At 47.2% G+C, this 26,972-nt stretch overlaps 1 protein-coding gene across 11 annotated transcripts in view; it reads right to left on the reverse strand.

The window, feature by feature from the left end:
- Positions 1-26,972, reverse strand: part of MARK2 (microtubule affinity regulating kinase 2) — a 104,044-nt gene that overhangs the window by 47,853 nt on the left and 29,219 nt on the right. Inside the window, exon 2 of one of the 11 annotated variants that reach the window (XM_084633709.1) lies at positions 15,369-15,447. The exons of 9 other annotated variants lie outside the window; for them this stretch is intronic. Coding sequence is in view for 1 of the 2 variants with exons in the window: in XM_084633704.1 (XP_084489830.1) it covers positions 23,695-23,730 (36 nt within the window). In the remaining variant the exon portion in view is untranslated. Of the gene's footprint in view, positions 1-15,368; positions 15,448-23,694; positions 23,828-26,972 lie in introns of those variants that run through there. One more of the 11 variants, XM_084633704.1, reaches the window with a different exon arrangement.

Below are 26,972 nucleotides of genomic sequence, written 5' to 3' on the forward strand. Positions count from 1 at the left end.
GTGCCTGCAGGCGGAGGCAGCACACAGAGCTGCCTGGCCACGGCTCTGCCTAGCAGCTGAGTGAGGGGGATGTCCCCGCTTCCAGGGAGACCCCCAAGAAAGCGCTGCCCAGAGCCCGCCTCACCCTGTCCCAAGCCCCAATCCTCTGCCCCCTCCCACACCCAACTCTGCTGCTGGGGGGTGGGAGTGGGCATGGTGGCCTGAGACTACCGCAGCAGCGGCCGGTGTACCTGGCACAGGGGCTGCCTGAGCTGCCCCAGAGACAGGTGCACCAGCCGCTGGAAAAAATCAGAGGTCACAGAATCCGTGACTTCCATGACAAACTCGCAGCCCAACTCATGCACAGAATCCTCCCAGCCCTGCTGCCTTTTCCTGGAGCCTGGACCTTGACTACAAGGAGGTTTCCACTGCAATATGTACAGACCTATTTAATTCTACAATCTTTGGGTGGCACAAGCCATTCCCAGGACTACTGTGGAATAGCACAGGGCAGGGATTCTCAACCTTCACTGCACTGCGACCCCCTTCTGACAATAAAAATTACTACACAACCCCAGATGGGCGGACTGAAGCCTGAGCACACCCGAGCCCACTGACCTTGGCAGGGTGGGGGGCAAAGCTGAAGCCCAAGGGCTTCTACCACGGAGGGAACGGGGAGAGAAATGGGAATGGGGCGTCTGTAGCCTGAGTCCCAACACTCAGGGCTGAAGCCATCAGGCTTCGGCCTTGGTTGGTGGGACTCGGGCTTCGGCCCCAGCAAATCTAAGCCAGCCCTGGCGACCCCATGTTGTGACCCACTTTGGGGTCTTGACCCAGTTTGAGAACCGCTAGCATAGGGTGTTAAACTACTCAGCAGCACAGCCTGGTAACAAATGTAGCAAAACTATCACACAGACTACAATTGGCTATTCACCCCCTCCATGCCCACCTGGCATACCCTCTCCTCCAGCCCATTAGACTTTCCCATAGCTTCCCAGAGAGATTAACAAAGAGCAATCTTCCCCAAGGTAAGGCCATGTTTTCCACCCCCCTATGTGGACTTCAGAATGTTTAGTAAGCGCTGTCCCCCTGAGGAACAGCAGCATGGCCACCTCCAATTAATACGCTCAATCAGTGCTCCATTAGACTTGCAAATGTGCCCAATAAAACTAATATGTTGCTCCTTGGGCTTTAATTATAGTAACCAGGGATTTGCAGCCACTGAAAGTCTCTTAGCATCATTTGCTCAACCACCACCTTTTATCTTCTTCTGCCCCTCCTCCAAACTCTTCCACCTGGTACTTGGAGCAGAAAAACTCAGTCCTCTTGCACACGCTTTGAGTCAAACAGGTGGCAGCTCCGATTAGGGTGGGATTTAAGAGCCAAACAGGCCAGCCTGACTGTCCCTGCGCTCTTAAGCCAAAGGAGCAGCCAAGGCATCTGGTCAGACAGAGAACAGCTGCTCGCAACCCGACCCCAGCCATGGCTAGGATGTCAAGCACAACCTCCCAAGGAGACGCACATCAATCTGATTTCAAGTAAATCCTGCATGTCATGAAGGTGGTGAACCACAAAGCAAGCAGGCCTGGGTCATTCTGGTTTGCAGACAAGGGACCTTCACCGAGGAAGATTTCTTGGCACAGCTTACTAATTGTTTGACCACTGCTTTTGGGGTCGTCAAGAAAAGACATGAGACGCAAACAACAGTGTACAACTGAATTCAGTCCAGCCTCACAAAAGGCTGGTGCTAGGAGGCAGTATAGCTTAGTGGGTAGGGCACTGGGCTGGGACTTGGAGACCTGGGTTCAATCCCTGTCTCTGGGAACTGAACCCAGGCCCGGTGTCTCTGGCCTGCTGGGTGACCTTGGGCACATCCCCTCACTGTAACTCCGTTTGCCCCCCTGTAAAATGGGGATAATTATACCTATCTCCTTTGTAAAGTGCTTTGAGATCTACGAATGAAAAGCACTATGTAAAAATTAGGTACTACTACTACTTTGGAACACCCCATCAAATATCAGGACTTCAGATGTCCTAGACTTCAGTTCTTGGAAGCAAAGTACACAGTGTATCTGTTACAATCCCAGTTTCCACACAAATGAATATTCACAAAAGGTACTGTATGCAGGTTTGGCAGAATTCAATTTTTTAAAATAGTTTTAACAGATAACATGGATGTTCTAAACATTTTTTAAATTTTTATCAATTTACATTTTCACAATTGCAGGAAATTATGTGGAGGCACAATTATTTAATGACAATTGAAGTTGAGATTAAAAAACAAACTTTTATTGCCATTAAAACAAACTATCAACATCACCTGTCAAAATATACAAAGTAAATATCCTTAAATCAAACTCTAGTAAGTTCTCAAGCAGCATCTTTCTTACGCTGTCTACCTGTAACTTTCTATTATCATGGATGGAAATATTTTTGCATCGGTTTGTGTACACATGGCAAAATTAATATTTACAGGTAAAAACCTCATCCTTCCAAGCCAACTTACCTGCACTACTCCTTCCCTCTGACCTCCCCATTCCCATAGGCTCTGAGCACCTCAAGCTTCAATGTATTCATCCTCCCATCACCCCTGCTTGGAAGCCCTATGAGCCCCATTTTACACATGGACAACTGAGGCACAGACATTAAGGACAAAATTTTCTAAACCACCGAAGAGGGATGCAGGAGCCCAACTCCCATTTTCAGAAGTGACTCAAACACTAGAAGGCTCCCGCTGACTGAAGCTCCTAAGTGCTTGAGTCACTTTTGATAATGGCACTTAGTGAAAATTTCAAAAGTACACAAATTATTTAGGCGCTTGAGTGACTTGCCCAAGGTCACACAATGAATCTGTGGCAGAGCAGGGACTTGACCCAGGATTTCCCAAATTCCAGGCCAGTGCCCTAAACACTGGGCAATCCTTCCTGCTGCAATCCTTGGAAGCGACATCCAAAATGTACGCTTTGCCAACACTCCAATTTCCACCATCCTAGCTATTCATCCTTCTAGGAATGCACTGGAAGTCTGCACACAACCTACCTACAGCAGGTTTCAGAGTAACAGCTGTGTTAGTCTGTATTTGCAAAAAGAAAAGGAGTACTTGTGGCACCTTAGAGACTAACCAATTTATTTGAGCATGAGCTTTCGTGAGCTACAATAAATTGGTTAGTCTCTAAGGTGCCACAAGTACTCCTTTTCTTTCTACCTACAGCAAACACTCTAATGTAACTTCATCAATAGCCGAGGGAGAGCAAACAAGGCTCAGACAACAGAGAACAAACAATTCCAGTTGAGTTTGAGAGGGGACAGGAGAGAGCTGAGGAAACAAAGAAATTGGGAAAGGTCATTCCAGGTGACCAGAACTGCAGAGGAGGCTCTCCCACTGACAGCCAAGAGAGCATTGGAAAGGGTAAAAGAACCAAGTACTAGAAAACCCAATGTGAGAAGGGTGGCCTTTGAATGGTCTTATCCTGACCGGGGTCCTACAGCATTACTTTGTTTATTCTTCTATTTGAAGCTATTACTGCCAAACAGGAGATAAGAGAATTTTCCCTCTGCCAGGCCAAAGTGCAGGCTGGACCACAGACAGGTTGGAAAACACTGAGTTTAGTCATATCAGCTGTTTTGCAGGATCTACTGAAGAGCCAAGTGCAAACCAGCTGGCTGGCACCCACTGCCCTTAGATGAGACTCTCAGGCCCCATCTAGTCCACAACTGCTCCTTCAGTGCAGCTCGAAGTCTCTACACAGCCTAGCTTTAAATGTCCCAAGCAATGGGGCTTCAGCCTCTTCCCCAGGAGATACGTCAGTGCCTAGACTTGAGACTCCCAGGGGAAGCCCCAACAGCCATTGCAATCTACACTTATGATCTCCTCCGCTTCCGGAATTCTTCACAACTATGGATTTTTTGCTCCCAGGAGCGGGTGTTTAAAGCAGAGACAGAACCCAAGTGTCACCACAGAACAAGGCACCAGATGCCACATTTCTCCAGATGTCGCTTTACTGCGGACTGACATAAACAGGCCAAGGGCTCCGATTCATTCAAGGTCTGAATCTCTGACATTAAAATCTACTCAACAGCGTCTTCTCTCAGAACACTCAATGACAGCTCGCAACGTGATGCTGTGGAAAAGAGCTAGTGAGAGTCTTGGACATATGAAGTGGGGAGCAGCAAGTAGGAGCAGAGAGGCAATTTCATCTCTGTATACGTCATTGGCAAGACTGTATCCAGTTCTAGTGTCCAAATTTTAGAATGGGTGTTGAAAAATTGGAGAGGGTGCAGAAAAAGAATCAAAAAATGATGTGAAGGTGGGAGAAAATGCCTTACAGTGAGATGCCTAAGCTAAGACTGAGCTCTTTATCCAAAAGATTGAGAAGTGACTTGATCACAGTGTACAAGTACCTCTGCAGGGAGAAAAATACTAAGTACAAAAGGGCAGAAAAAGGCATAACAAGAACCAATGGGCTGGAAGCTGAAGCCAGATCCATTCAGATTAGAAATAAAGCACCTTTTAACACTGCAGGTGATTGACCATTGAAAAGACTCCCAAGGAAAGTGGTGGATTCTCCATCTCAAATAAAGTCTGGATGCCTTTTTGAAAGATGCTTCAGCTTAACTCAAGCTGCTGGGCTCAATACAGGGATTTGGGGGGGGGGGGAACTCTTCAGCCTGTGAAAAACAGGAGGTCAGAATGGATGATTTAATGGTCCCTATTGGCCTTAAACTCTGTGGATCTGTTAAGTTTATCTGAGGCTTTGTTTACCTCCAAGACACCTGGGCTAACATCCTTTTAGTGAAGGGCTACCAAAGAATACCGGGGGGGGGGGGGGGGGGATGTCTACACTGGCACTTCCTCAGCAAAACTTTTGTCGTTCAGGGGTGTTAAAAAACAAACACACACACACACACACACCCCCGAACAACAAAAGTTTTACCGACAAAAAGCGCCGGTTTGAACAGCGCTTTGTCGGCAGGAGCGCTCTCCTACCGAAAAACAGCAGCTACACTGCGTGACTTTTAGCAGCATGTCTGTAGTGGGACAGCCATGTCACTAAAAGCCTCGTAGTGTAGCCATAAACTTCGTCTCATTAGTTAACTTTGGTTCATTGACCACTGGTAGCCTGATGGAAAGCTGGATAGGTGGCGGGTCATACAGGATATATTTCCACATTCAAGAAAGCTAAAAACACATTCCTAACGTTGCTTTTCTAAATCAGGAACCGCTGTAACTACCACAGGGATGTTCTTTGAACCCCTCCCACTGGTGAAGGGGACCAGGCACTCCTGAGCAGGAGGGGAAGCATCTATTACGATGTGGCCCACATCCTGACAAAGTTAACTCACTCTTATTTGAATTGAGCACCAGACACCGGCAATAATGAGCACAGAGAGGTTTGTAAATCATTCTGTTCCAGCTGCCATCCAAGATGATGCATGCAGACTCTCCAGCAACCTGCCTTACCCTGTTTTCACCTTGAAGCCCAAACCAAAATAGGAATACACTGCCCATGCTAGATGTACAAGACAAGGAAGACATCTGGATCACTGGACGGCAGCATTTGGTGAGAGGCTTTAAAAATACAGCTGCCCATGATCAGCTTATTCTGAGGTAGCAGTCACACATACATCATGCTTTAAGGGACATTATCAACTTAATGATGCTACTGCTTGGAAATGTTTACCCTTCTTTTAGCTGGAACTGAGATGACTGACTGACTACTTTTGTTTACTTTGTGAATTTCACAGCCCTTGGCATATGCTCTGCTTCACCATTAGCTGGAGGTAGCCATTTCCTTTAGGGTGGGTCTTTCAAAAGGTAGTGAGAGAATTGGGGGTGGGGGTTCAAGTAGGAAAAAGTAACTGCAAAAAAAAAATCAAACATTGGGAAGAAGATTCAAGGGCGAGTATTGCAACTGGAACCGTCTTAAACTGCCTGGATTTCAAGTTAGTGCCCCTTTTATGTGCACATATGCCTTAGATTAGTTCCTAAACCTCAAAAAAGGATGAGATATTTAATGGATAATGAAAAACTATAGTCATGAGAGACAAAGTAAGAAACATTTGTAGAGTAATATAAATCCTCATGCTTCAGAGTAGAAACCGACTGCTGACTGACAGGGGTTTAGGAGAAAAGTTCTGTTTGGAGCAGCTTATTTCATAACTGTCCACTGCAGGGTTTCTTGTTCATACCTCCAAATTTCATCCATGGATCTCAACACTTTACAGAAGTCAGTATTGTTATCCCCATTTTACAGATGGGGTAACTGAGGCACAGAGAGGCAAAGTGATTGCCCAGAGTACCCGTCAGGCCTGTGGTAGATCTGGGAATAGAACTCAGGTCACAGTCCAGCACTCTCTCCGCTAGACATAGACAGAACCACTGTCTGGAATGTTGTACATTCCTCCACTAGTCAGACAAACTAAACGTCAACTCAGTGCTGGTCTATACGAGAAAGTGTAACCCAAGGTGATAATTTAAACAGATTGCATTAAACCAGTGAAAATTTCTTGTGGATATTTCAATTTAGGTTTAAAAGGTGGCTTTTTGGAGGTTTAGCTTCAGATGACTGGGAACAGATTTAGGAGAAACACTTCCAAAAACATGGAAGTGACCTAAGAGCCTCCATCCTGTCAAGAGCCAGGACCCCCCAAAGAACTCCACTGCACTTTTGAGACTGGAACTTGGGCACTTTGAAAACCTGACCCTCAAGCTAACCCAAAAGAAGCCACTTTTAAATCAAATTCAGCAGGTCCACACAGAGGCCTGCACCAGATTGAAAATAAATTTAGCGAAATGCAGCTTACCCCTTAAGTTTCACTCCTATTCCAGGACAAGGAGACAGTTGTAGGGGATAACAATTCAGCATAGCAAACTAATGTTTAAACATATTGTAAGCTGTTTGGGGTACGAGTTCTCTCTTATCTGTATAAAGCCTAGCACAGTGGAGTCCTGGTTCACAACTGGGCTCACGGGTGCTACCGTAATATAAATAAAGACATAAACAAGGCAAAGATTGGGACCAGAGAATCATGGCATGAAGCCAACACTCCTCTTCCTGGGTTCGGTTTTGGGTTGGAGGGAAGACATTTCCGAGAGTCAGTTACCACTTCCTGCATTAAAGTGATCAGGTTATGCCACCTGCTTCAGGCTCCTCACAGTAGGACAAGTGTGACTAGCCCTGACTAGCATCCCTGGGAAGATTACACACAGTGACAGCAATGAGTGCAAAGCTTAGGACTGTCAAACTGAAATACCTCTCTCGCTTGACTGGTTGCTCTCAGAGCTGTTCCCTCACTGACTCAGCACGAGGAGGAGGCCAGGCCACGACATGGCTTCCCTGGAGGCTGAATTAGACACCACTGCTCCAAGGCAAGATCCAGAGCACTCTCAACGGGGTGTTGCTCGCACATTATCTTCTTCGCTCTTTTCCAGGAAGTCTGGATCTGATGCTTGAACAGTCAGTGGAATAGCCCAGGCTAACTTGCCATAGAGGTCTCTGTTACCACAGTAATGCAATACGCAGTCAGTCACTCCGGCAGAGAGATCAGCTCAGGATACCTCTTCATTAAAGTGTTACCTTGGGCTCTCACCCAAGGATTCCTCCCACTCCCACCACCGGTCTACACATAAATCCTTCGCACCCAAGCTTAGTGTGCTTTCAAATGGGGCTGGCTGGCCCATCCTGGTCTATAGGCTAAAACCCAAGTGAGGCTTCCACTCAGGCTGGTAAACTGTCCATGTTGCAATGAGGATGCAGACTAACTCACTTAAGTGCTGATCACTGTACAGTGTCTTTCCCACAATTCCCCCCACATGGCCAGGACAGACTTCTCCCACAATTCACTGAGGAAGAATCAGAGTGGCTCAAGCTCATCACAGCACAAAGAAACATGGCATATGCCCCCAGAAGTCCTAGTCACACATGGAGAAGTGCAGCACCACTGTGGACTGAATAAGTTGGGTTGGGCTCTGCAGGGTGGCTGCTCGCACGCAGGCTAGGTTAACATGGGTGCTCAGACTCTAGTGCCCATCACCCATGTTAACTCGGCAGTGAAGTTATACCCCTCAGGGAGATTAGAGGTGAGGCTTCCTGTCTCATTATAGTTCAAATCCAGCTAGTGACGAATCACAAGTGAAGCTAGTTGGGTGGTCTGCAGAAAAGGCTCTACTGGTCTCATCCAGTTCCTATCATGACGAGTGAGTGTGTGTGAGAGAGCAAGAGAAAGACACACACAGAGTCCACTGGTATAACTGGTCCTTCTCTAACAGAGGCTGCCAGTAAATGCCAAGGAGCCTCATGACACCACCACAAGGAACGCATTAACCTCTCCAAACCTCAGGGTACAATGGGGACTTGCTTGAGGTCAGTCAGCCAGCAGGAGAACCCTGCCACTAAGTAACAACCCCCCAGGATTAAGCTTCCAACCCCCTTGTGCTGCTGTTCCCTTCCCCTGCCAACCTGGTTACTGCAATAAGTATCCATCTCCTTATTACACCACCTTCCCTTGCATCCCTTGCTCCATGCACAGGTCCAAAAAAAGAGTTATTAAAAGAGATAAAGACATTACTTCTGGCAGGAGAGGGGCACAAATAGAGTTTATGCCTCAGTTAAAAATCACACGCTACAATAAAAGGAGAAAATAGTCTGAGAGCGAAGAGTAACTGAATTTAGAAGAAACCTCAAGCCAGCTTTTCTGGGACAGCAACCACTCTTGCAGACCAGCTGTATTATGCAGAAATAATCAAAAGTGAGGAATAGCCTTGCATGTTGTACGATAGGTTCTAGGAATTCTAATGTAATTACTTCCAGGAGAATGGCCTGAAAAATCATCTACTGGGACAGCTGCAATTGTCTCTATTCCCAACGTGACTCTGCTACATATAGGCTGGTGCTTTGAAACATGTGAAGCACCATATTCGAGGTACAATTCCATTTGTTCCGGAGCAGTGCGGGAGGGAATGGGCTTTAACGGAAACCTCATTCGAAATCCCAATATACCCTTCAGTTATAAGAACCTACCACTGCCAACTTCCAATTATTAGCATGTATATTGCAGTAGCACCTAGAAACTTCCGTCAGGATGGGTCCCATTGTGCCAGGTGCTGCACAAACAAAGAAACTGACAGGCCCTGCCCAAAGATCTTAAAGTCTAGGAGACAAAACATACTAAGTGGATGAGACAAATGAACAGGATGGGGTAGGGGAGACTAATGAAGGAGGCACAACTTTCAGCCAATTGGGAGCCGGGATCACCATTCAGTTACTGGTGAAACCAAGTGGGCAGAGTTTTCATAGTTGCGTGGGAGTGTGTAAGCAGTACATGGGTCCAATTTGTGCCATGCATGTTTCAGATTAAATGCCAACCCCAGCTTGCAAAGAAAGAAAGGAACAAACATCTATTATGGTATTTGTATGGCCTCCGTTGCCGTAGCACCTGACAATCGTCAGGGCATTCATCCCGACACCACAGGGAGACAGAGAAGTGCTAGTTCAGTGGCTCTCAAACTTTTATACTGGTGACCCTTTCAAAGAGCAAACCTCTGAGTGTGACCCCCAGCCGTATAAATTAAAAACACTTAATATATTTAACACTATTATAAATGCTGGATGCAAAGTGGGGTTTGGGGTGGAGGCTGACAGCTCGCAACCCCCCATGTAATAACCTCACAACCCCCTGAGGGGTCCTGACCCCCAATTTGAGAACCCCAGTACTACTGCTTGCTAAGATTCTAGGCACTACTACAATATAATAATCCATTCAGTGTTACAGGAGGAAACTGAGGCACAGAGATTAAGTGACTGCCCAAGGGTCGGCAGCGGAGCAGGGAACTGAATCCAGGTCTCCCAACCCCCTAGCTACTGGGCCATCCTTCCATTCCAACATTGTACAAAGTACAGAGTGTTGACTGTGCAGCTGGCACATAAGGCAGTTAGCCTATCAAAGATCTCCACGTGAGCTTACCTGACTGTTGATGGTAAGTATTTCATAGAGTTTAAATCCAGAAGAGACCATTAAAACCATATAATGTGACTTCCTGATTACCACAAGCCAAAGAATTTCACCCAGTTATTCCTGTGTTGAGCCCTAGTAACCATAAGCGGTGGGTATAATATGCCAGGCAGCCATCGCCACCAGATGCTGGTTTTGGCGGTTTGCACGGGCGATTTGGGGGGAAGTTTTTGTTTATTATTATGCCCCATTATGGTTCCCGGGCAGCTGAGGCGGCGGTATGTGCTATTCAGATTCCCGGGTTCATCAATAATCTCCCTGGACTCCAGGGAGATTACTGATGAACCCAGGAAGCTGAGTAACACATACCGCCTCCTCAGCTGTCCTGGAATCTGCATGGCTCATATAAAAAGCTCAGGTTCTTCAGGAACAGACAAGAGCTTTTCCTGCAGGGTGCCTTGGGGTCTCAGGACGGGAGGCGCAGGGCGGCTGGGGCTCTTCTGGCTATTGGGGGAGAAGTGGGGGCGGCCTGGGACTCTGGGCTCCAGCCACAGAAGAGGGAGGCCTTGGGTGGTAGGGACAGGGCTGGGGGGCTAGCCTCCCCAACGGTGGGATGGGGGGTTCCACCCATCACCCAGGCAAGTAACGGGTTAGACTAAAGCATTTCAGTTCTCAGGAGATTAAACTGTTATGTGCCAAAGGCATGAACAGGGGACCTCAAGGGGTCACCAATATCTGAGCCCCCTGCAATGGCAGGGAATCGATTAGGTGAGACATGCCCAGATGATCCTAGCAGGTCTGAAGAGGCCAGGAAGCATCTCTCATATTGTCTCCATTGCTATGAAAACGGCCGGTCTGACCCAGCAGCGCCCAGGACAGATCTGAAGGGGAGGATGCCGGTCATGTTAAGGCTAAGCAGGTTCCAGGTGCACCATTGAAGATGGCATGGAGAAGTGAGTGCAACAAGGATGAAGAGTGAGTGGTTAGGTGTCAGAAGCTAGGAAAACTGTGGGAAAATAAAAGGAGATCAGATGGAGACTGGAGGAAAACCATGTAGCACCACCAGGACTAGGAACTGACACTTGCTGTGGAAGGCAAAAAGCAGTTAGTGGAGACATTCCGAACACCATGCTACTATCATTATTGGTAATACAGGAGCACCTAGGAGCCCTATTGTCTTCGGCACTCTACAAAAAGATCAAAAAGACATTCCCTGGGCCAAAGAGTTTATAATCCAAGTACACCTGATTCAACAGCAGCTCTGAGGGCAGGAAAAGAAAAAATCTACACTATCCAAAAGCACCCAAACTCTTGGGTTCCCTTGGAGAGAGACATGGCCTAAACACAGGCCTAGAAGACAGGAATTCCTATATTCCTATCCCAGGTCAAACACCAACTGTTTCCCCAGACCCATGGGTGAGTCATGAAGGCTGCATGCCTTAGCATTACCATCCGAACAATGGGGATAACGGTAGGCACGCCAAGGATTAGATCATGTTTACACAAGGTGGAAGAGGAGGAATGTTGGATGAGAGCTAAGCAGCACAAGACTTGCCTTTGAAAACTCCTGACGCCAATTCTCTCCTTTTAAAACTCTAACAGCTGGCACCATAGCTCTGCAGAACACACAGCTTGACATCTCAGTGAGATGGACAGACACCCTCCCTCCAAGCGGCAGGGGGCAGTCAGTCAAGCCCAGAGGAGGTTACACATGAGAGTTTATGCTGCTAGCTTAGCACTGTGCAGCAGTGACATTTCAGACTCTGATGCAAGAGCTACTTTTGGATAGCAGCAAGCGTTCTCGCCATTGTTTACAGTACTATTGCAAGGGGCACATCTCTATATTTTTATTCAATGTTTGCCATAAGGGCTTATCAGATGCCTCAAGTCAATGAAATGATAAATAACTTCTTCCAGACAAGCACATTCCACCCAGCAAGCCAGTGGGCTGGTTAGCAGCCTAGAACTGCTGATAACAGCACTGTGGAAGAACCAACCTTAGCAACAGTGCCCTGGATGCAAGTGCTCAGCTCTTAACATCAGGGAGAGTGGCTAGTGATCAGAACACAGGGACTATGGATAGGACTTCTGGGTCTAAAGACTCCCTGTGTGATCTCGAGCAAGGTACCCCCCCCTTCCCCTTTGTGTGTCTGGTGCTCAATCTGTAAGGTGGAGGGAGATGATCACCCCACCGCACAATATGGGGAATCCTCAGGTAAAAGGCACTACAGATGTTTAGCATTACTAGGCTGGGTTAGCTGCAGGCTGTGTCTGTTACAGTGTAGACCCTGGTCATTACCCTACTCCCAAGTTGAGACATTTTCGTAGGTGACTCCATTTCATTCTGAAGAGCTGTCACATGAAACTTTGCAATGACAACATAACTAACACTTTGGCCTTCTCCATAAAGGATCATACAGTGCCTTACGACAGACGTCCCTCTGAGGAACAGAGGTATCCTGCCCATTTTACAAACAAGGAAACAACGAGAAAGAAAGGAGAATTCACATAGGAACAGAACCCAAGTATCCTAACTTCCAGAGCCTTCCTCTAACCATTAGACATGCTCATTCCCCACGCCACATAGAAACCCAGAAAATAACCCTGAAAGCAAAAAGAAATGGAGTTGGGGGATATTTAAAACAGACACTGGGGTGAGCTTTGCTTCTACTGCCTTGAATGGGCAGCTGCAGCAAAATGCCTGCAGCACTGAGCCATAGAGACGGTGGGAAACCTCTTGTTGTGAGCATGTCAAGCAACAAAACTGCCCATTGTTACTATGTGCTGTGGCAGATTTGATTTATTGTGACAGGCGTGTCCAAGAATAACCCATTATCCCCATAGCTGGCTACTGCATCTATATGGACCAGGCACTTCCTGCACAAAGGGGGTTTTCAGCCTGCTCCTTGAGGTGCACAGACAGGTAAGCAGCAGAACAGTAACACAGCTGCATTAACACCATTTCCTCGCCTACCTTAAAATCAGTGTCTGCCAAGGTAAAGAGACAAACCTAAGGAAGGCCTAGAGCCAGGTTTGTGAGGAAAACCTCAGGGGAGGCAGAGAGGAAGGCACAGAATTGAAATACTACAGCAGGCCACAGGTCTGCAATGGGGCCGGGCGGGGGGCAGCCTCCATCAAGAATGGAGGCCTGAAGGAGGGGGAAGACAAAGCTAAAATGTGAAGTTAACACCAGCTACAGCTCATCCTTTTCCAAACTGAAGTGCATTATTCATCTGAGAAATAGCTAAATACAGAAAACTAAAAATTAATTTTATACAGCATTCCTCACAGCATTTGGAGTATGTTCTGCTGCAGCACGTATGTCTCTTGCTCTCTTACTATGGGAAGGCTTCAAGCTTCCTCCAGTAAAGCTACCTTCCACCTCTCTTGTTCTTTTCTCCCTCTTCTACTCCAGGCTTATTCTCCGTTAAAGTTAAGCCACAATTCTCTGCTGTGCCCACAGACTGTTTGTAATCCAAGTATATTTTGCTTCACTCTTAGTCTCTATCTAGGTGAGAGAGACCAACAAGGGGTGAGGGGGTGGGGGAGAGACAGAGAGAGAAGTGAGGGAACACACTGGGCCCTGCCTGCTGGCACTCTGAGGGGCCTGAGTCTAGTCAGGTTTGCTTGCTGACAGCTGGCGCTGCCTCAAAACACATGCACTCTTCTAAAGCCTTTGTGCCACATTTTTTTATATAATTTTATTTCTTCCTCTCATTCCATCAGCAAGGGATTAACAAGGTTCAGGGATGATTCCAGTGGCCTGGAAATGGTAAAAGAGTTATATATGGGCCTATAAAATAAATCCTCCGTACTTGAGCATTCCATTGAAAAAAACCCACCTTTTACCTAAAAAAGAATCTGTATGAATACAAGGTTAATTAAACCCATCTCAGGGCTCGCAGCCCTAGACTCACAGCTTGAAAAACCTGAGGGTGCGGGGAAGAGAATATGTAGAAGGCACCTTAATTGGGAATATCCTGCCCTAAATTGTTTGCAGTGGTGTTGTAGCTGCGTTGGTCACAGGATATTAGAGAGACAAGGTGGGTGAGGCAATATGTTTTATTGGACCAACTTCTGCCGGTTCTTCTTCAGGTCTGTGTAGCTCAAAGGCTTGTCTCTCTCACCAGCAGAAGTTGTTCCAACAAAAGATATTACCTCACCCACCATGTCTATCACAAGTACCCAGATATGCAAATCTGAGGTTGATGAACTCAGGAACAACTGCCTCTAATCTGAAGGCATGACCAGAGGAATAGTCCCACCGATACACAGGACCCTAACCTCTACACCTTTTAAAGCCAAAACAAGGGCACCAGATCAGTGTGTGAGCCCAGGAAGATCAGTTACCATTTTACAGGCAATAACTGGGGAGCACTTAAGAGTAACAGTCAGGAGATAACTGCAATGATTTGCAGTTTTGGGGGAGGGGACAGAGGTGTGAAGTGAACGGTTAATATGGGAAATCTTCAAATATTTCCCTGAAACCAGAGACAAGTGGAATCATAGCTGGAGCCATGCCTACACTACAGACTCTGCCAGCAAGCTCTGTTGGTCAGGGGCATGATCCCTGACTGACATAGCTGTGCCAGCAGAAGACCCTAGTGTAGGCATTGCTATATTGGCAAAATTGTGCTTTTATTGGTCTAGCTTGTTTCACATAGGAGGGATGGAATAAGCTACACCAGAAAAAGCGTTAAGGGTCTAGTGCTTCTATTACAGATAAGGCCTTAGATTTTACAGAGTTGTAACACTGGAGCCTAACTCATTATGGTAATGGGAGGGAGTGCTGCCTGGTGGTTAGAGTGAAGAACTAGGAATGAGCTCCTGGATTCTATTACTGACACCACCACTAACTCTCAGCATCCCTTTGCCCTGCTATACAATGGCAATAGTGCCCTGCAGGCGAGCTATGGGACCTCATTTGTCAATGTTTGCCAAGTGGTCCACGGTCTGACAAAAGGACTAGAAAATGGATTACCCCCTTCAGAACTGAGAACTCAGACTTGCAGTTCTTTAAATCCAAATATTCCAGTTTGTGTCCAATGCTGAGCTCTCCCTAGGGAAGTATGAGTAAACCTGCGCTTGGAGATCTATTTGGTCCCTGGTGCAGTAACACTGTTGCTGCTTTCTATTTGCATTTGCAGCCTCTGGACATCTCCCGCTGTTCTGTTTGTGTGTTCACTGCAACAACAGCTTCAAAGGGATTTTTCCTGTACCTCCAAAATATCACCCCTGGGGGCTGGTAACTGTGCAACCAACCATTCACTATCATATACACTGTTTCAGGTTGTTGGGCCCAGACTAGTTCAGAACTGGAGTTAAGTTCTCCATGGTCCAGCCCTGTGGTTTTATTGTTGCTTAATATATCTCACACTTTGAGATCACACACCATACACATGAGAAATATCAAAATAAAGGGCAATTTTGGCACTTACGTATCTCTGAAGACGGGCGCTCAGGCAGTTCCTCTGACAGACTTTCCAGCTGAAGAGTTTAAACTACTGACACTCTTTTCTGGTAAAACAGATTTACAGACAATCAATGCTTAAGCCTCACGACTAGTGCTGCACCACAACAGCAACTTCCACACTGTACCATTGTTACAAGGAGCTCTTGATTAATATTAATTCAGCCTCAACGTCCCTGAGGAATGTTATGCCCATTTTACAAACGTTTCAACTGGGTCAGAGAGAGAGAGAGAGAGAGAGAGAGAGAATATAGAACAGACTTGCCTGACATCACATAGTGAGGCAACAGCACAGCTGGGAATAAAATCCAGGAGATCTGATTCTCAGTCTTCCTTCCCCCACCCCTGGTTCTAATCCACTATCCCACACTCCTCTTACAGAATTGGAAATAGAACCCAGAAGTCCTGACTCCCAGCCCAACCCTCTTACTCTAACTGGCTGGAAGTCAAAGCCAGACAAATTCAAATTAGAAACAAGGCAGAAGAATTCAGCCATGAGAGTCATTCATTGAAACAAACTCCCAAGGGAACTGATGCATTCTCCATCTCTTGACTTCTTTAATCCAGACTAGATGCCTCTCTGGAACATGCTTTAGTCAAACAGAAGTTACTGGGCTCCATACAGGAGTAACTGGGTGAAATTCTCTGACCTGTGGTGCACAGGAGATCAGACTACATGATGTAATGAACCCTTCTGGCCTTAAACTTGAGGAATCTAACCAGTAGAGTCCACTTCCTTCCTAGGGCAGGAATGGAGCACAGGAGCCTTGACTCTCAGTCCTCCCTATTTAACCACTAGCCCACATTCCTTCAGTGGGAAATTTCACACAGGTTCAAGAGGTTTTAAAGGAACCTTAGGATACTATGGGGGAATCCAGGCAGAACCCTTCCACTGTGGTAAAGAGCAGAGAAAAAGCTGCCATTGAAGCAGACTGTTAGTGAGATTTTAGAGCCAATGAGATATGCATAGGAATAATAGAATCCACTTAGAAACCCAATGCGAATGTTTTGTGATATGTGATTTAGTACAGCCCTAATCCACCTGCTGGTCTGGGACAGATACCTAACAGTGACAGCATAACTTCCCTGTGGAGCAACAATGGCCATACTAAGTATAAGCTAAACTTATTTCAACCAGAACTGAGAACTGTAACCAATCCACTGATTTTTCACAGTAGGGACTCTGGATATAGACGAGTGACATTTGCAGAGGGGAGCAAAGCTAGTAAACATGTCAACACTGAGGTGGCTAAACAAGGATTTAGCCATTAATCTGGCTCAGGCCAAAGTGAGTTCAACTCTAGCTGGGAGTGTGTTGGGTTTGTCAGTTTCTGGTGTGAAAAGCTTCAGCATTGAGGGGGCTGGGGGAGGGAAGCTATTCCACAGTTGCTATTATTTGGCTAGGCAGCAATATGGACGCACACTGGACATCTCTAGCCATTAGAGAACATGGCTGTAGCTAACAGTTGTTCTCTCAACGTGAGCAAGTCCAGAATTTTACAGCCATACCAGGTTCTAAATCCAAAAGACCCTTGTTTGTTTAAACCCTTCGCACCCCATTTCAAACCTCGCCCAAGGACTCCTATTTGTATAATCCCCAAAGGAGCGTGTCTCATCTGTACTAGTGTATGTCACCCAGAATTACTTTAGAATCCTATATGAGTACTGCCCCAGGCACTGCACAGAAACAGTGAGACACAATCCCTGCCCTGAAGTGCTTACAATCCAAATAGACAATGCAGTCAAAGGGCGGGGAAGGGAAACAGAGGCACAGAGAAGCAAAATTACTTGTCCATGGTCACATGGCAATTCAATGGTAGAACTTGGAATAAAAGACAGGTCTCCATCTCCTAGTCCAGTGCTCTTGCCTCTGGACCAAACTGCCTCCCCACTCTATATCATGACTGCTGTGACACTTGTCTGACATGCACCATCTTACACAAATCTTGTCAATTCTCCACGTTACTGGGCTCTCTGCAGGAGTAACTGGATGATATCAGGCCTGTGTTATATAGGAGAGTGCATCTCAAGCTATCTGATGGGGGGGGACCGGCAATTTTTTTTCCCCCCCAATGTGCACGCAGACTGGTAGCCGATGGCTCGCAGACCGGCACCGGTCCGCAGACCATCACTTTGAGTAGCACTGATATAGGAGATCAGACTAGATAATCTCCTGGTCCCTTCTAGCCTTAGCATCTAAACATGGATTCCTAGATTTTCTGGCACAGTGGTCACCAACCCGTCAATCGTGATTGACTGGTCAATCCTGGAGCCTCTGCCAGTCGATCGCGATCTCCAGGCCACTAAAAGTCCAGCGGCGCAGCCAGGCTGCCTGCCTGCCATGGCCCCACATCGCTCTCAGAAGCAGTTGGCTGCTGGCACGTCTCTGTGGCCCCTGGGGGTGAAGGGGAGGTGATTCCCGGACAATGGGAGCTGCAGGGGTGGTGTTTGAGGGCACACGGAGACCCACTGCCCCCCTCCCCGCCACGGGCTGCTGAGATGTGCTAGCAGCCAGCCGCTTCTGTAGCAGTGTGGGGCCATGGCAGGCAGCCTGCTTGAGCCCAACTGCGCCGCTGGCCAGAAGCTGCCTGTGGTAAGCGCCTCCTGGCTAGAGCCTACACCTCACACCCCCTCCTACACCCCAACCCCCTGCCCCAGCCTGGAGCCCCCTCCTACACCCAAACTCCCTCCCAGACCCCTCACCTCCTCCTGCAGCCCAATTCCCTGCACCAGCCCCCCTTCCAGAGCCCACATCCCTCACTTCTGCACCCTAACCTCCTGCCCCAGGCTCAGCCAATGCACATCCCACAGTTGAGAATGTTACACTGATTTGTGACAATCCCTGAAGGGTTTTGGATCTAAACACCACAAATGACACTAATAAAAAGTAAAATTCATGAAATGTCCAGTGGATTCTATGAAATTAAGTGCAGTGTGACCATATGACCCCTGCATCCAAACTCCCTCCCAGAGCTTGCACCCCCCCACTTCTGCACCCCAACCCCCTGCCCCAGGCTCAGCCCAGAGCCCCCCCCACTCTCCGAACCCCTCAGCCCCAGCCAAGAGCCTGCACCCCCTCCCACCCCCCAACCCCCTCCTCCAGCCCAGTGAAAGTGAGTGTGGGTGGAGGAGAGCGAGCGACGGACGGAGGGGGAACAGAGTGAGCGGGGCAGGGCCTCGGGGAAGGGGTGGGGTAGATCCTGGGTTGATCTTAAATTGAGAAAGTGATCTTGTACAGAAAAAGGTTGAAGAACATTGCTTTGGCATACAGTCTCTAGATGGTCCATGGTTCCTGCTCTAGAATTAGCAACATGAGACAGGCACCTGCCCATGATCCAGCTGCAGGGTACAGAATGCTCCTCAGAGTAGAGTTTACCTGCAGGAGGGACAGATTAAGTGGAGACAAACAGTCTGAAATCTTTGTTGACTCACCCCACATGCTCAGCTCCTCTCTTGATAGAGCTTTGGCTGCGTTGGTCTTCCACGGTGCGGGCAAAGCGAAAACTCCCCATTTATGCAACACCCTCTTCCCAACCTTTGCACTTACTTCACCTTCCCTCCCACTTGGATCAAAAGGGAAATGAAGGCTTTGAAGAAGGCTGCATTCCAGCATTTCCGTGACAGACAAGTGCTCACCCAATATCACCTGGAATGAACCCACAAGACAAGCCTTCAGAGGCAACTACTCGAACCACACAGGGTTTATATGACCAGCCTGGAAATATTTTATCCATGTCCCATCATAGGCCGTGCAAAAAACACCATCCTTGGAACTACCCAAGCCCCTTACTTGTAAAATTCAGCTCTTATTTCATCCAGAGGACTCCAAGAGCTTTACAAAGGAAAGTATGTATGATGGCCCTCAGTTTACAGACAGGGAAATTGAGGTATAAAGAAGAAAGGGAGTCCCATATGTCTTCCCTATTCACTGTACTGAGCCAGCTCTGCCCTCATTCACCTAAACACATGGTTAAATGCTAAAGAAAATGCAGAGCTACACCATGGAGTGCCCAGCATGACGGACTCTGGTTGGTCCCTAGGCACTACAATAAACATGGTTACTAACAGCTAGCTACCATGTGGTATTAACTGGAAGAGATACTCTGGGTAAATCCCCAGCTGATCCAATCCAAGATATACACGGAGTATGATTTAGTGGTCAGCACACCACAGTAATGGAAGTCTGGACACCTGGGTTCCACCCTCAGCTCTGCCACCAATTCACTGCAATACCTTGAGACTTCTCTCTGTGCCTATAAATCTGTGAGGGAGGTCAGTGAAGTTGCTATGCTGGAGCATAGGGAGCACTGTAAATTGCTTGTTCAAGGGCGCTACAGATGTGTTGAGTATTACTTATGGGGTGCTGTTCAGTATACATGGTGCTTTATGGACACAGGTCTCTGCCCCTCATTAATAAGAGATGCTATCTGGCAACCATGTAAAGGCCGGAAGTATTTGGGCATAGGCACATGCTGATTAGTTAGAGCCACAGTGATAATTAGAACTGTGTACATTGGTACTCTAGGGCTAGCCCAGTTCCTTTGTTAATCTGGGGAGATACCAGTTGTAGTCAACAACTAACTGGTGAGGAGGCCAAGGAATGAAGGACAACTGCATATGCACCACTTAGTTGGCTGCAGACTGTGTGCCAGCAATATGGGAACAGGCAGCCTGCCAAGCCTGCAGCTCTCACTCTTGGATATTCACAAACAGACGCGGCAGAGGCATGGCAGCAAGAGAGAAATGTCAGTGTCACTTCTCACATAAGTCCACCTGAACATGGAGTCCCCAGTAGGCTGGTTGGGCAGCAAGTAAGAATCAGACATACCCTTGGTTCAAGATTACCCATTCCTCCACAGGCTAGAGAGAGGCAAGTATATCCTACTCTTGATGTGTAGGCTCAGTTTGTGCCAATAGCATTTCTCTTCTTGACAGCAGCTTGTAAGATACCAAACGTGGTGGCCCCTGGAAATAAAACTTCCCACTGCTGCTTATGTATATAGCACCTGCTCTCCTGGAGGAAGGAAGTTTTGTGGCCTTACGAGGTGTGAACTCTGTGTAACCATCCGAAACTGCTTTGCTGCAGACGCTACTGTTGCACACATATTAAGACCAAGGAGTGTGTAGTCTTTTACAAACTTTAATGAAGTTTCTCGGCACTCTGGAAAGCCCAGAGCCTAGTAACCATATTGCCAATGGGTAAGCTAAGGCAGAGACGTGAAGCGACTCATTCAGCCTTACTCAGCAATGCAATGGAAGAGCTGGGGTGGGACTCTGCTGTCACCTCAGCACAAGAGTCCCAGAGCTGAGGCTAGAACCCAGGCATCCTGAGTCCCAGTCCCACCTTCTTCTAAGCTCTAGACCTTGTTCCCTCCCTTCAGAGTTGGGGATAGAACCCAGGCATCCTGACTCCCAGCTTCAACCATTAAGCTGCGCAGCCTCTGTTTGATGCAAGAACAAATCCATTTAAAAAACCAATGAAGTGATAACTGAAGTAAAAATGCAGAGCCAGCACTGCTCTCCTTAGATTGCAGCTCCTTGCTGTTTCCCTGGAAGGGATTCTGCATGAGTGTCTTTGGTGCACTGCAGACCAGACACCTAGAACAGTTTCTTAAGCATTACACTTGTCCTTAATGTGAAGTCAAGCAGAGGGCCAGAAGACAGACGGGTAGGATCACAGCACACAGATAACTATAAAGTGGCAGGAAGGGAATTTGGACTTTTTTAAAAACAACCTGAAATCTCAGTTCATGTTCCCCACTGTCAATGGCTCGGAAAAAAGGCATTCCACCTTGTAGCACAGTGTAGCACTCCTAATCACGCAACCAGAACAACTGCACCTGCATCTCCTGCTGCCCTAATAACCAACCATTTGGGGAAGCGTCCAGTGTTTTCCCATATACCAGTCACCTATTAGCTGAGGCACGCACCTGCTCACAGAAAACCAGTGCTGCAGCATAAGCAGTGCTAGAAAGAATGTGGAGCCCAGGAGGAGAAAGGGGAGCACAGAGTTGATCGAAGACAGCTCCAACCATACTGAAGTGTCCATGATCCCCTCCACACTTTCTCTTGGTACATTTTCCACATATAACCCCTCACCCCCTACTTCTCCCCCACAAAAGCCGTCAATGGATCTTCCAGCCTCATCACTTCAGCTACACTCTGCAACACTCCTACTAAGATAGCTTAACTCACCAGCTGATTGTTGTATCTCAAACTCCAACACCAACCGCATGGCTGGGAGATAACAGCGCTCACATGAACCCACGCAGGCACATTGTACTCAACTTGTTTACAGGCAAAAGGATTAAAAACCTTGGTGGGGGGGGGAGGAGAAGAGTGTTGGGAGGAGGGGAGACAAAGGAAAGTCAAATCCCACCATACAAGCCATTGGAAGCTTTAGCAAGGAAATACCAAGAGGGCCCCCTACTAAGAGATCTTTCCAAAGCATAAAGCAGATACCTATCACCAGCACTTACTAGTATGCCAGATGCTGCTTAAGACCAAGTGACCTTGGAGTTATTGCTAAGTTTTCACAGCTCCTTGTGCTAACAAAGCAAGGTTACTGGGAAGCAAAACATTCTTCAGCGATAACTTGAGTGAAAAAAGCAGCACTGGCCAAGCGTCAAAGGAAACAAAGCAGATATTTGTGCTGGCTAAAGTGACAAAGCCTGAGCTCCCTCAACTCCCATGGAAGGCAGAGGGACTTGCTGGTGCTCAGCACCTCTGCAAACCCAGGTCAGCATGCGAACCAAATGCCAGGAACTGCTTCCAATCACTATGGGGCATGGAGGCTGATACTACGCCAAAAGGGCCCCTGAGCAGTTAGAGCTTGATATTTAGACTGCAAGCTCTCCAGAACAGGGACGGTCTCTCCTTACGTGTCTCGATGGCACCTGGTAAAATAGGGCTCAATCTTAGTACTAGGGTAGCACCTCCAAGCCCCAACTGAGATCAGGGTCCCATATTATGATGTGCACTTTATTAATATTATGGTAGCATCTAAAGGCCCTAACTACTATGAATGCAGACACCTTAATGGGTATCTGCAATCAAGGCCCTCAGGGCAGTACTGCAGTACACAATAATTGGGGCCCCTAACCTCTGTTGAAGCTTCTAGGGAATATCATAGAACTATTACTACTAATGTGCACACCATAATGGGGGCCCTGATCTCGGTTGAGGCCTCTAGTCTCTACCAAAATAAACATAAGGAACAAACATAAAAATGCTGCGTTGTTGTAGCTGTGCTGGTCCCAGAATACAGGAGAGAAGGCGCGCGCACACACCCCTCTCTGGAACATGTTTACTGAGTCTCCTTTCAGAAGCAACGTGGCCTAACACAGGAGTGAGCAAACTACGGCCTGCGGGCTGGATCTAGCCTGTCAGGGCTTTGGATCTGGCCCACAGGATTGCCAGCCCTGTGGTGCCGCGGGCCCCGCACTGCTGCTGGAAGCGGCCAGCACCACGTCTCTGTGGCCTCTGGGGAAAGGGTGTCATCCTACAGAATGAGCATTCAAGGCGATATAGAAGGCCAAACCAGCCTTCCTAGGATCCTGCCTTTTGACTCAAACATAACATTCACAGCATTAAGCCATCTCCCAAGTTTTGCACTGTTGCAAGTGTGTGGATTATTCACCACCACCAAAATAACAAGGGGCCACACTCAGTTCTGCTGGTCAGACTACGGCATATATATCAATAAAAACAGCTGGAGATATAAAAAGCACCATTACTGTTGAGACTGCACATGCTCCTTGCTCAAAGACTCCCATTTGGCACCCTAATTCCAATACCCCTGAAGCTTTTCCCCTTGCAGCTCCTTTTATTATATCGTGATTTGAAGATTTCTTGGCTCCTAAGAACAAAAGGAGAGATGAGGGTGTGCTGTTTGTACTGGGCTAATTAGAGTCTTTAATGTCATTCTGGTCAATTAGATCCCAGAGCAAAGGGGGGTGGCAGGGAGATGGAGCTGGAATGAACAAAGACAACTGAAAAATGCTTACGCCAGGAAAGAAATAACTGGTTTAAAGAAACTCAGTGTCTCATCAGGGGTTCTAAGAATAATTCTGACACACCCAGCCTACACAAAAGCTAGGGTGTTAGTTACAGTCTTGTTACTGAGAAATCCCAGCTTATTTCAGAGACAAAAAGGCAACACACCTTGCTGCTCCTATCACTTCTCAGGAGGAGCCAGAATAGGTGCAACAGCTGCAGTCTGCAAACACCCAGCTAGATCCAAAAAAGCACTACAACCCTGAGATGGCAATTAACTACTAATCCCACATACTCACTAGCCCATTAATCTTCTTCCATATCGAGGCAGTCATCAGGAGCTGTTAGACAAGCTACCTCCCAATTCTCATGGCTGGTAACTCTGGTTTGTCCCAACTCCGGTTTGTCCCAACTCCATACAAGAACTGAAAGCTACTTCCCTATGCTGAGGCACCGCCCCTTCCTCCCCACCATGACATGGAGGAGAGGCAGGTTTACTCTTAAAAAAAAAAAAAAAGGAACTTCCTGCAGCTGGGCAGCACAGAGCAAAAGCAGCTGCACCGTGAGAAACCTGGAAGCTGTGAAAATTAAACACACAGGGGAAAAACACACCCCATGATGGTGCTCTCTCCCCACCAGAAGAGGGCTGGCATCCTTCCATGAACTTAAGATATTACTACCGCCACAAAAATTATCAAGGAGGCGCTGTGATCAGGGCTGGGGCAGAACAGGAGGAAAGGGGGGACTTTGATCACAGGAGTGGGACTCAAAGATGGGTTGAGGAAGCACTGCAACTTAAGTGGTGCGAGAAAGTATTCCATGGTATCCTTGAGCAGCTAATGACCTAGCTTTCTAGAAGTGAAGAGCAATAAAAAGGGTGGACGCTCAGCACTTCTCTGAAAATCAGGCCACTCTAAAGCATCTTAAATTGGACACCCAAAATCACTAGTCACTTTGGCAAAATGTCAGCCAACAAATTCTGACAGCTGAAAACCAAACAAGGTCACAGTTGGAATGGTTATTTGGTGTTGGCAGCGTTCCCAGGGTTGTACACCACAGTTCCAGCCCCAAACAACTTAATCTCTAATTCTGTATTTCTTTGGGTCCCCTTGGTTAACACCAGCCTCCCCCATCACCCCTTTAGTTCACATGATCTTAGGTCTTATCTTCAGCAACTGCCATCAGCATAATTTCTTCCCATTTCATTCTCCCTCTTAGCTGAGAGTTCTGCCTAAAGTGCTTTCCCCACTTCTGCCTTTAGTTCTAACCTTCAAAGGGTTTTGAGGAAGACAGTTTATCTGGGAGACATCACAGAAAGAAGCTTTTACAATATCAATCCCCAACCTGGAACAGTCATTTTAAGACTTCAAAAGCAGTTCTGGTCTTTGTTTTCAGACACAGAGAATTTCAAGAGAAGTGGCAATGGTTTCATTACAGGCTCCTCCAACCCATCCGCAATGACTGAGTGAGTGGCTCCCAAATACTTGCCCTTGCACATTCTTATCTGGGGCACGCATTACCCAGAAAGGATGTGCGTGTGCAGAGTTTGCTTTCTCTTCCCAGCCACGCCCCTTTACTGAGCCAAAGGCCGTAATCTGAACAGAGATTATCTCGTCTGGTTCTAGACAGTGTTCCCCGGAGATCTGCCAAAACAGCTGGTTGCAAACTAATATCCTGCTCATTTGACCTCTTGGTTTAATTCCACAAGCTGCTGTTAAAAGCCAAACATTTGCAAGTGGCTCCAAATTCACCCTCCCTGAAGGCCGTGACACTAGCATTTTATATAGGATGCTACACTTCTCAACGATGGGGCACTAGGCTCAAAAGCAACACTGAATCATGGTGCTCCACGGAGTCCGCTTGATTTGTTCGAAAGCAGTAAACTATCCCCTCCCACCCCCATCACAGACTCTTGGGCTGGGCCAATACAGCTCCCTTACACATGCTAGTACAAGATAGTCTAGATAGGTCTTTTCCATTCCTATGGTAGCCTCCTTTATACACACCCTACAGCCCATTAATACTCAAAGAAACTTGCCAACCCCTTTGACTGCTATGTCCTGTCTCATAACACTATGTTCTAAAGTGACTTTCACCAGAACATCTCAGATCACCTTTAGTCATTAAGCAAACCTCACCCACACCCCAAGAAGTAGGAATTAGCTCCATTTATAACATAAATTGATTCATGAACAGATTAAGTGGCTTGTTCCTATGGCTGATGGAAGGATGGTGCAGTGGTTAGGGACTTGAGACCCGGCTTCAATTCAATGTGCACCACAGATTTCCTGTGGGATTTGTCAGCAGGCAAGTCACTTAGTTTCTCTGCGCCTCACTTCCCCATTTGCACAATGGGGATAATAGCATTGTCATGCCTCACACAAAGGTTATGAAGATAAATACACAATAATGGGGGCCATGTAAGTACCCAAAATAGAGTGAAAGATACATGAGGCCAGTGGTATGACAGGGAATAGAACCCAGGAATCCTGATTCATTCATTGCTTGCTCCAGTTACAAGGTTCCAGCTATATGACAACCCCCTTGGAACATGCCTCAGTCTCAGCCATGAGATCTGACCAGCCCCTTGGTGAGTCAAAGAGGGCACAGCACATTTCAAATGAAAACCCTCTTGGAGACTGTGCATGCCCAGAGCCATATAGATTTAGTTTTATTGGCTGATCTTCAAAGCTACCATGTAACCTGAGACTGAACTTTGTGTTCTCCTCCCCTCTTCATCTCCTTTACAAAAACATGCTGAGGACACTTCTGCAGAGGGCTTAGCCTTCCTATTCTATTTCTGCCTCTCAGCAGGGAATGGCAATTTTAAAAGGTGTTCAGAAGGGCTGAACATCCGACACCTTTATGACAATGTGTCATCCCCCTACAATGGGATCCTGAATCAATTGTTCCTTCCCCTCCCCCTCCCCCCTGGAGCTTGGGAACAGGAATAGGGAGGTAAAGTACATTCAGTATTTTAAAGATAGGTTTTAAATTGAATCGTCACAAGAAACATTTGATTTGTGCCACTCTTTATGAAGAAGGTCTAGATGGTTTTGTCCCTTTAAAGAAAAAAAGCCTGTAAAATTGTTATTTACATTGTGGTAGTGCCAAGAGGCCCCAGCCAAGACTGGGGGTCCTCCCCATCATGCCAGGCACTGCACAGACCCCCCCAAATAAGAATGACCCCATCATCATGCTGAGCACTGCCCAGGCACATAGAAAGAGACAGCTCCTGCCCCCAAGAGCTTACCATCTAAACAAAAGGAAGGATTATTTTTCCTCCATTTGACAGATGGGGAAACAGAGGTGCAGAGTGATGCGACTTTCTCAAGATCATACCAGGAATCTGTGGCACAGCAAGGAATTAAACTCAGATCTCAAGTGCTATTAATTATTAATATCTGTATGGCAGTAGTGCTTAGGAGCCCCACTCATGGACCAGGATGACGTGTCGATGGCCTGTGCAGGGCCTAGCCCAATGCCTTCTGCAAGGCCATCCTTCTGGAAGTATCAAGTCTGATGTTTTCATTTAAAGACTCAGTGAGCGGAAGGGGCTGTCTCATGCATTTAGGGT

Source organism: Lepidochelys olivacea (genome assembly GCF_965140295.1).
Source record: "Lepidochelys olivacea isolate rLepOli2 genome assembly, chromosome: 7".
Classification (NCBI taxonomy): Eukaryota; Metazoa; Chordata; order Testudines; family Cheloniidae; genus Lepidochelys; species Lepidochelys olivacea.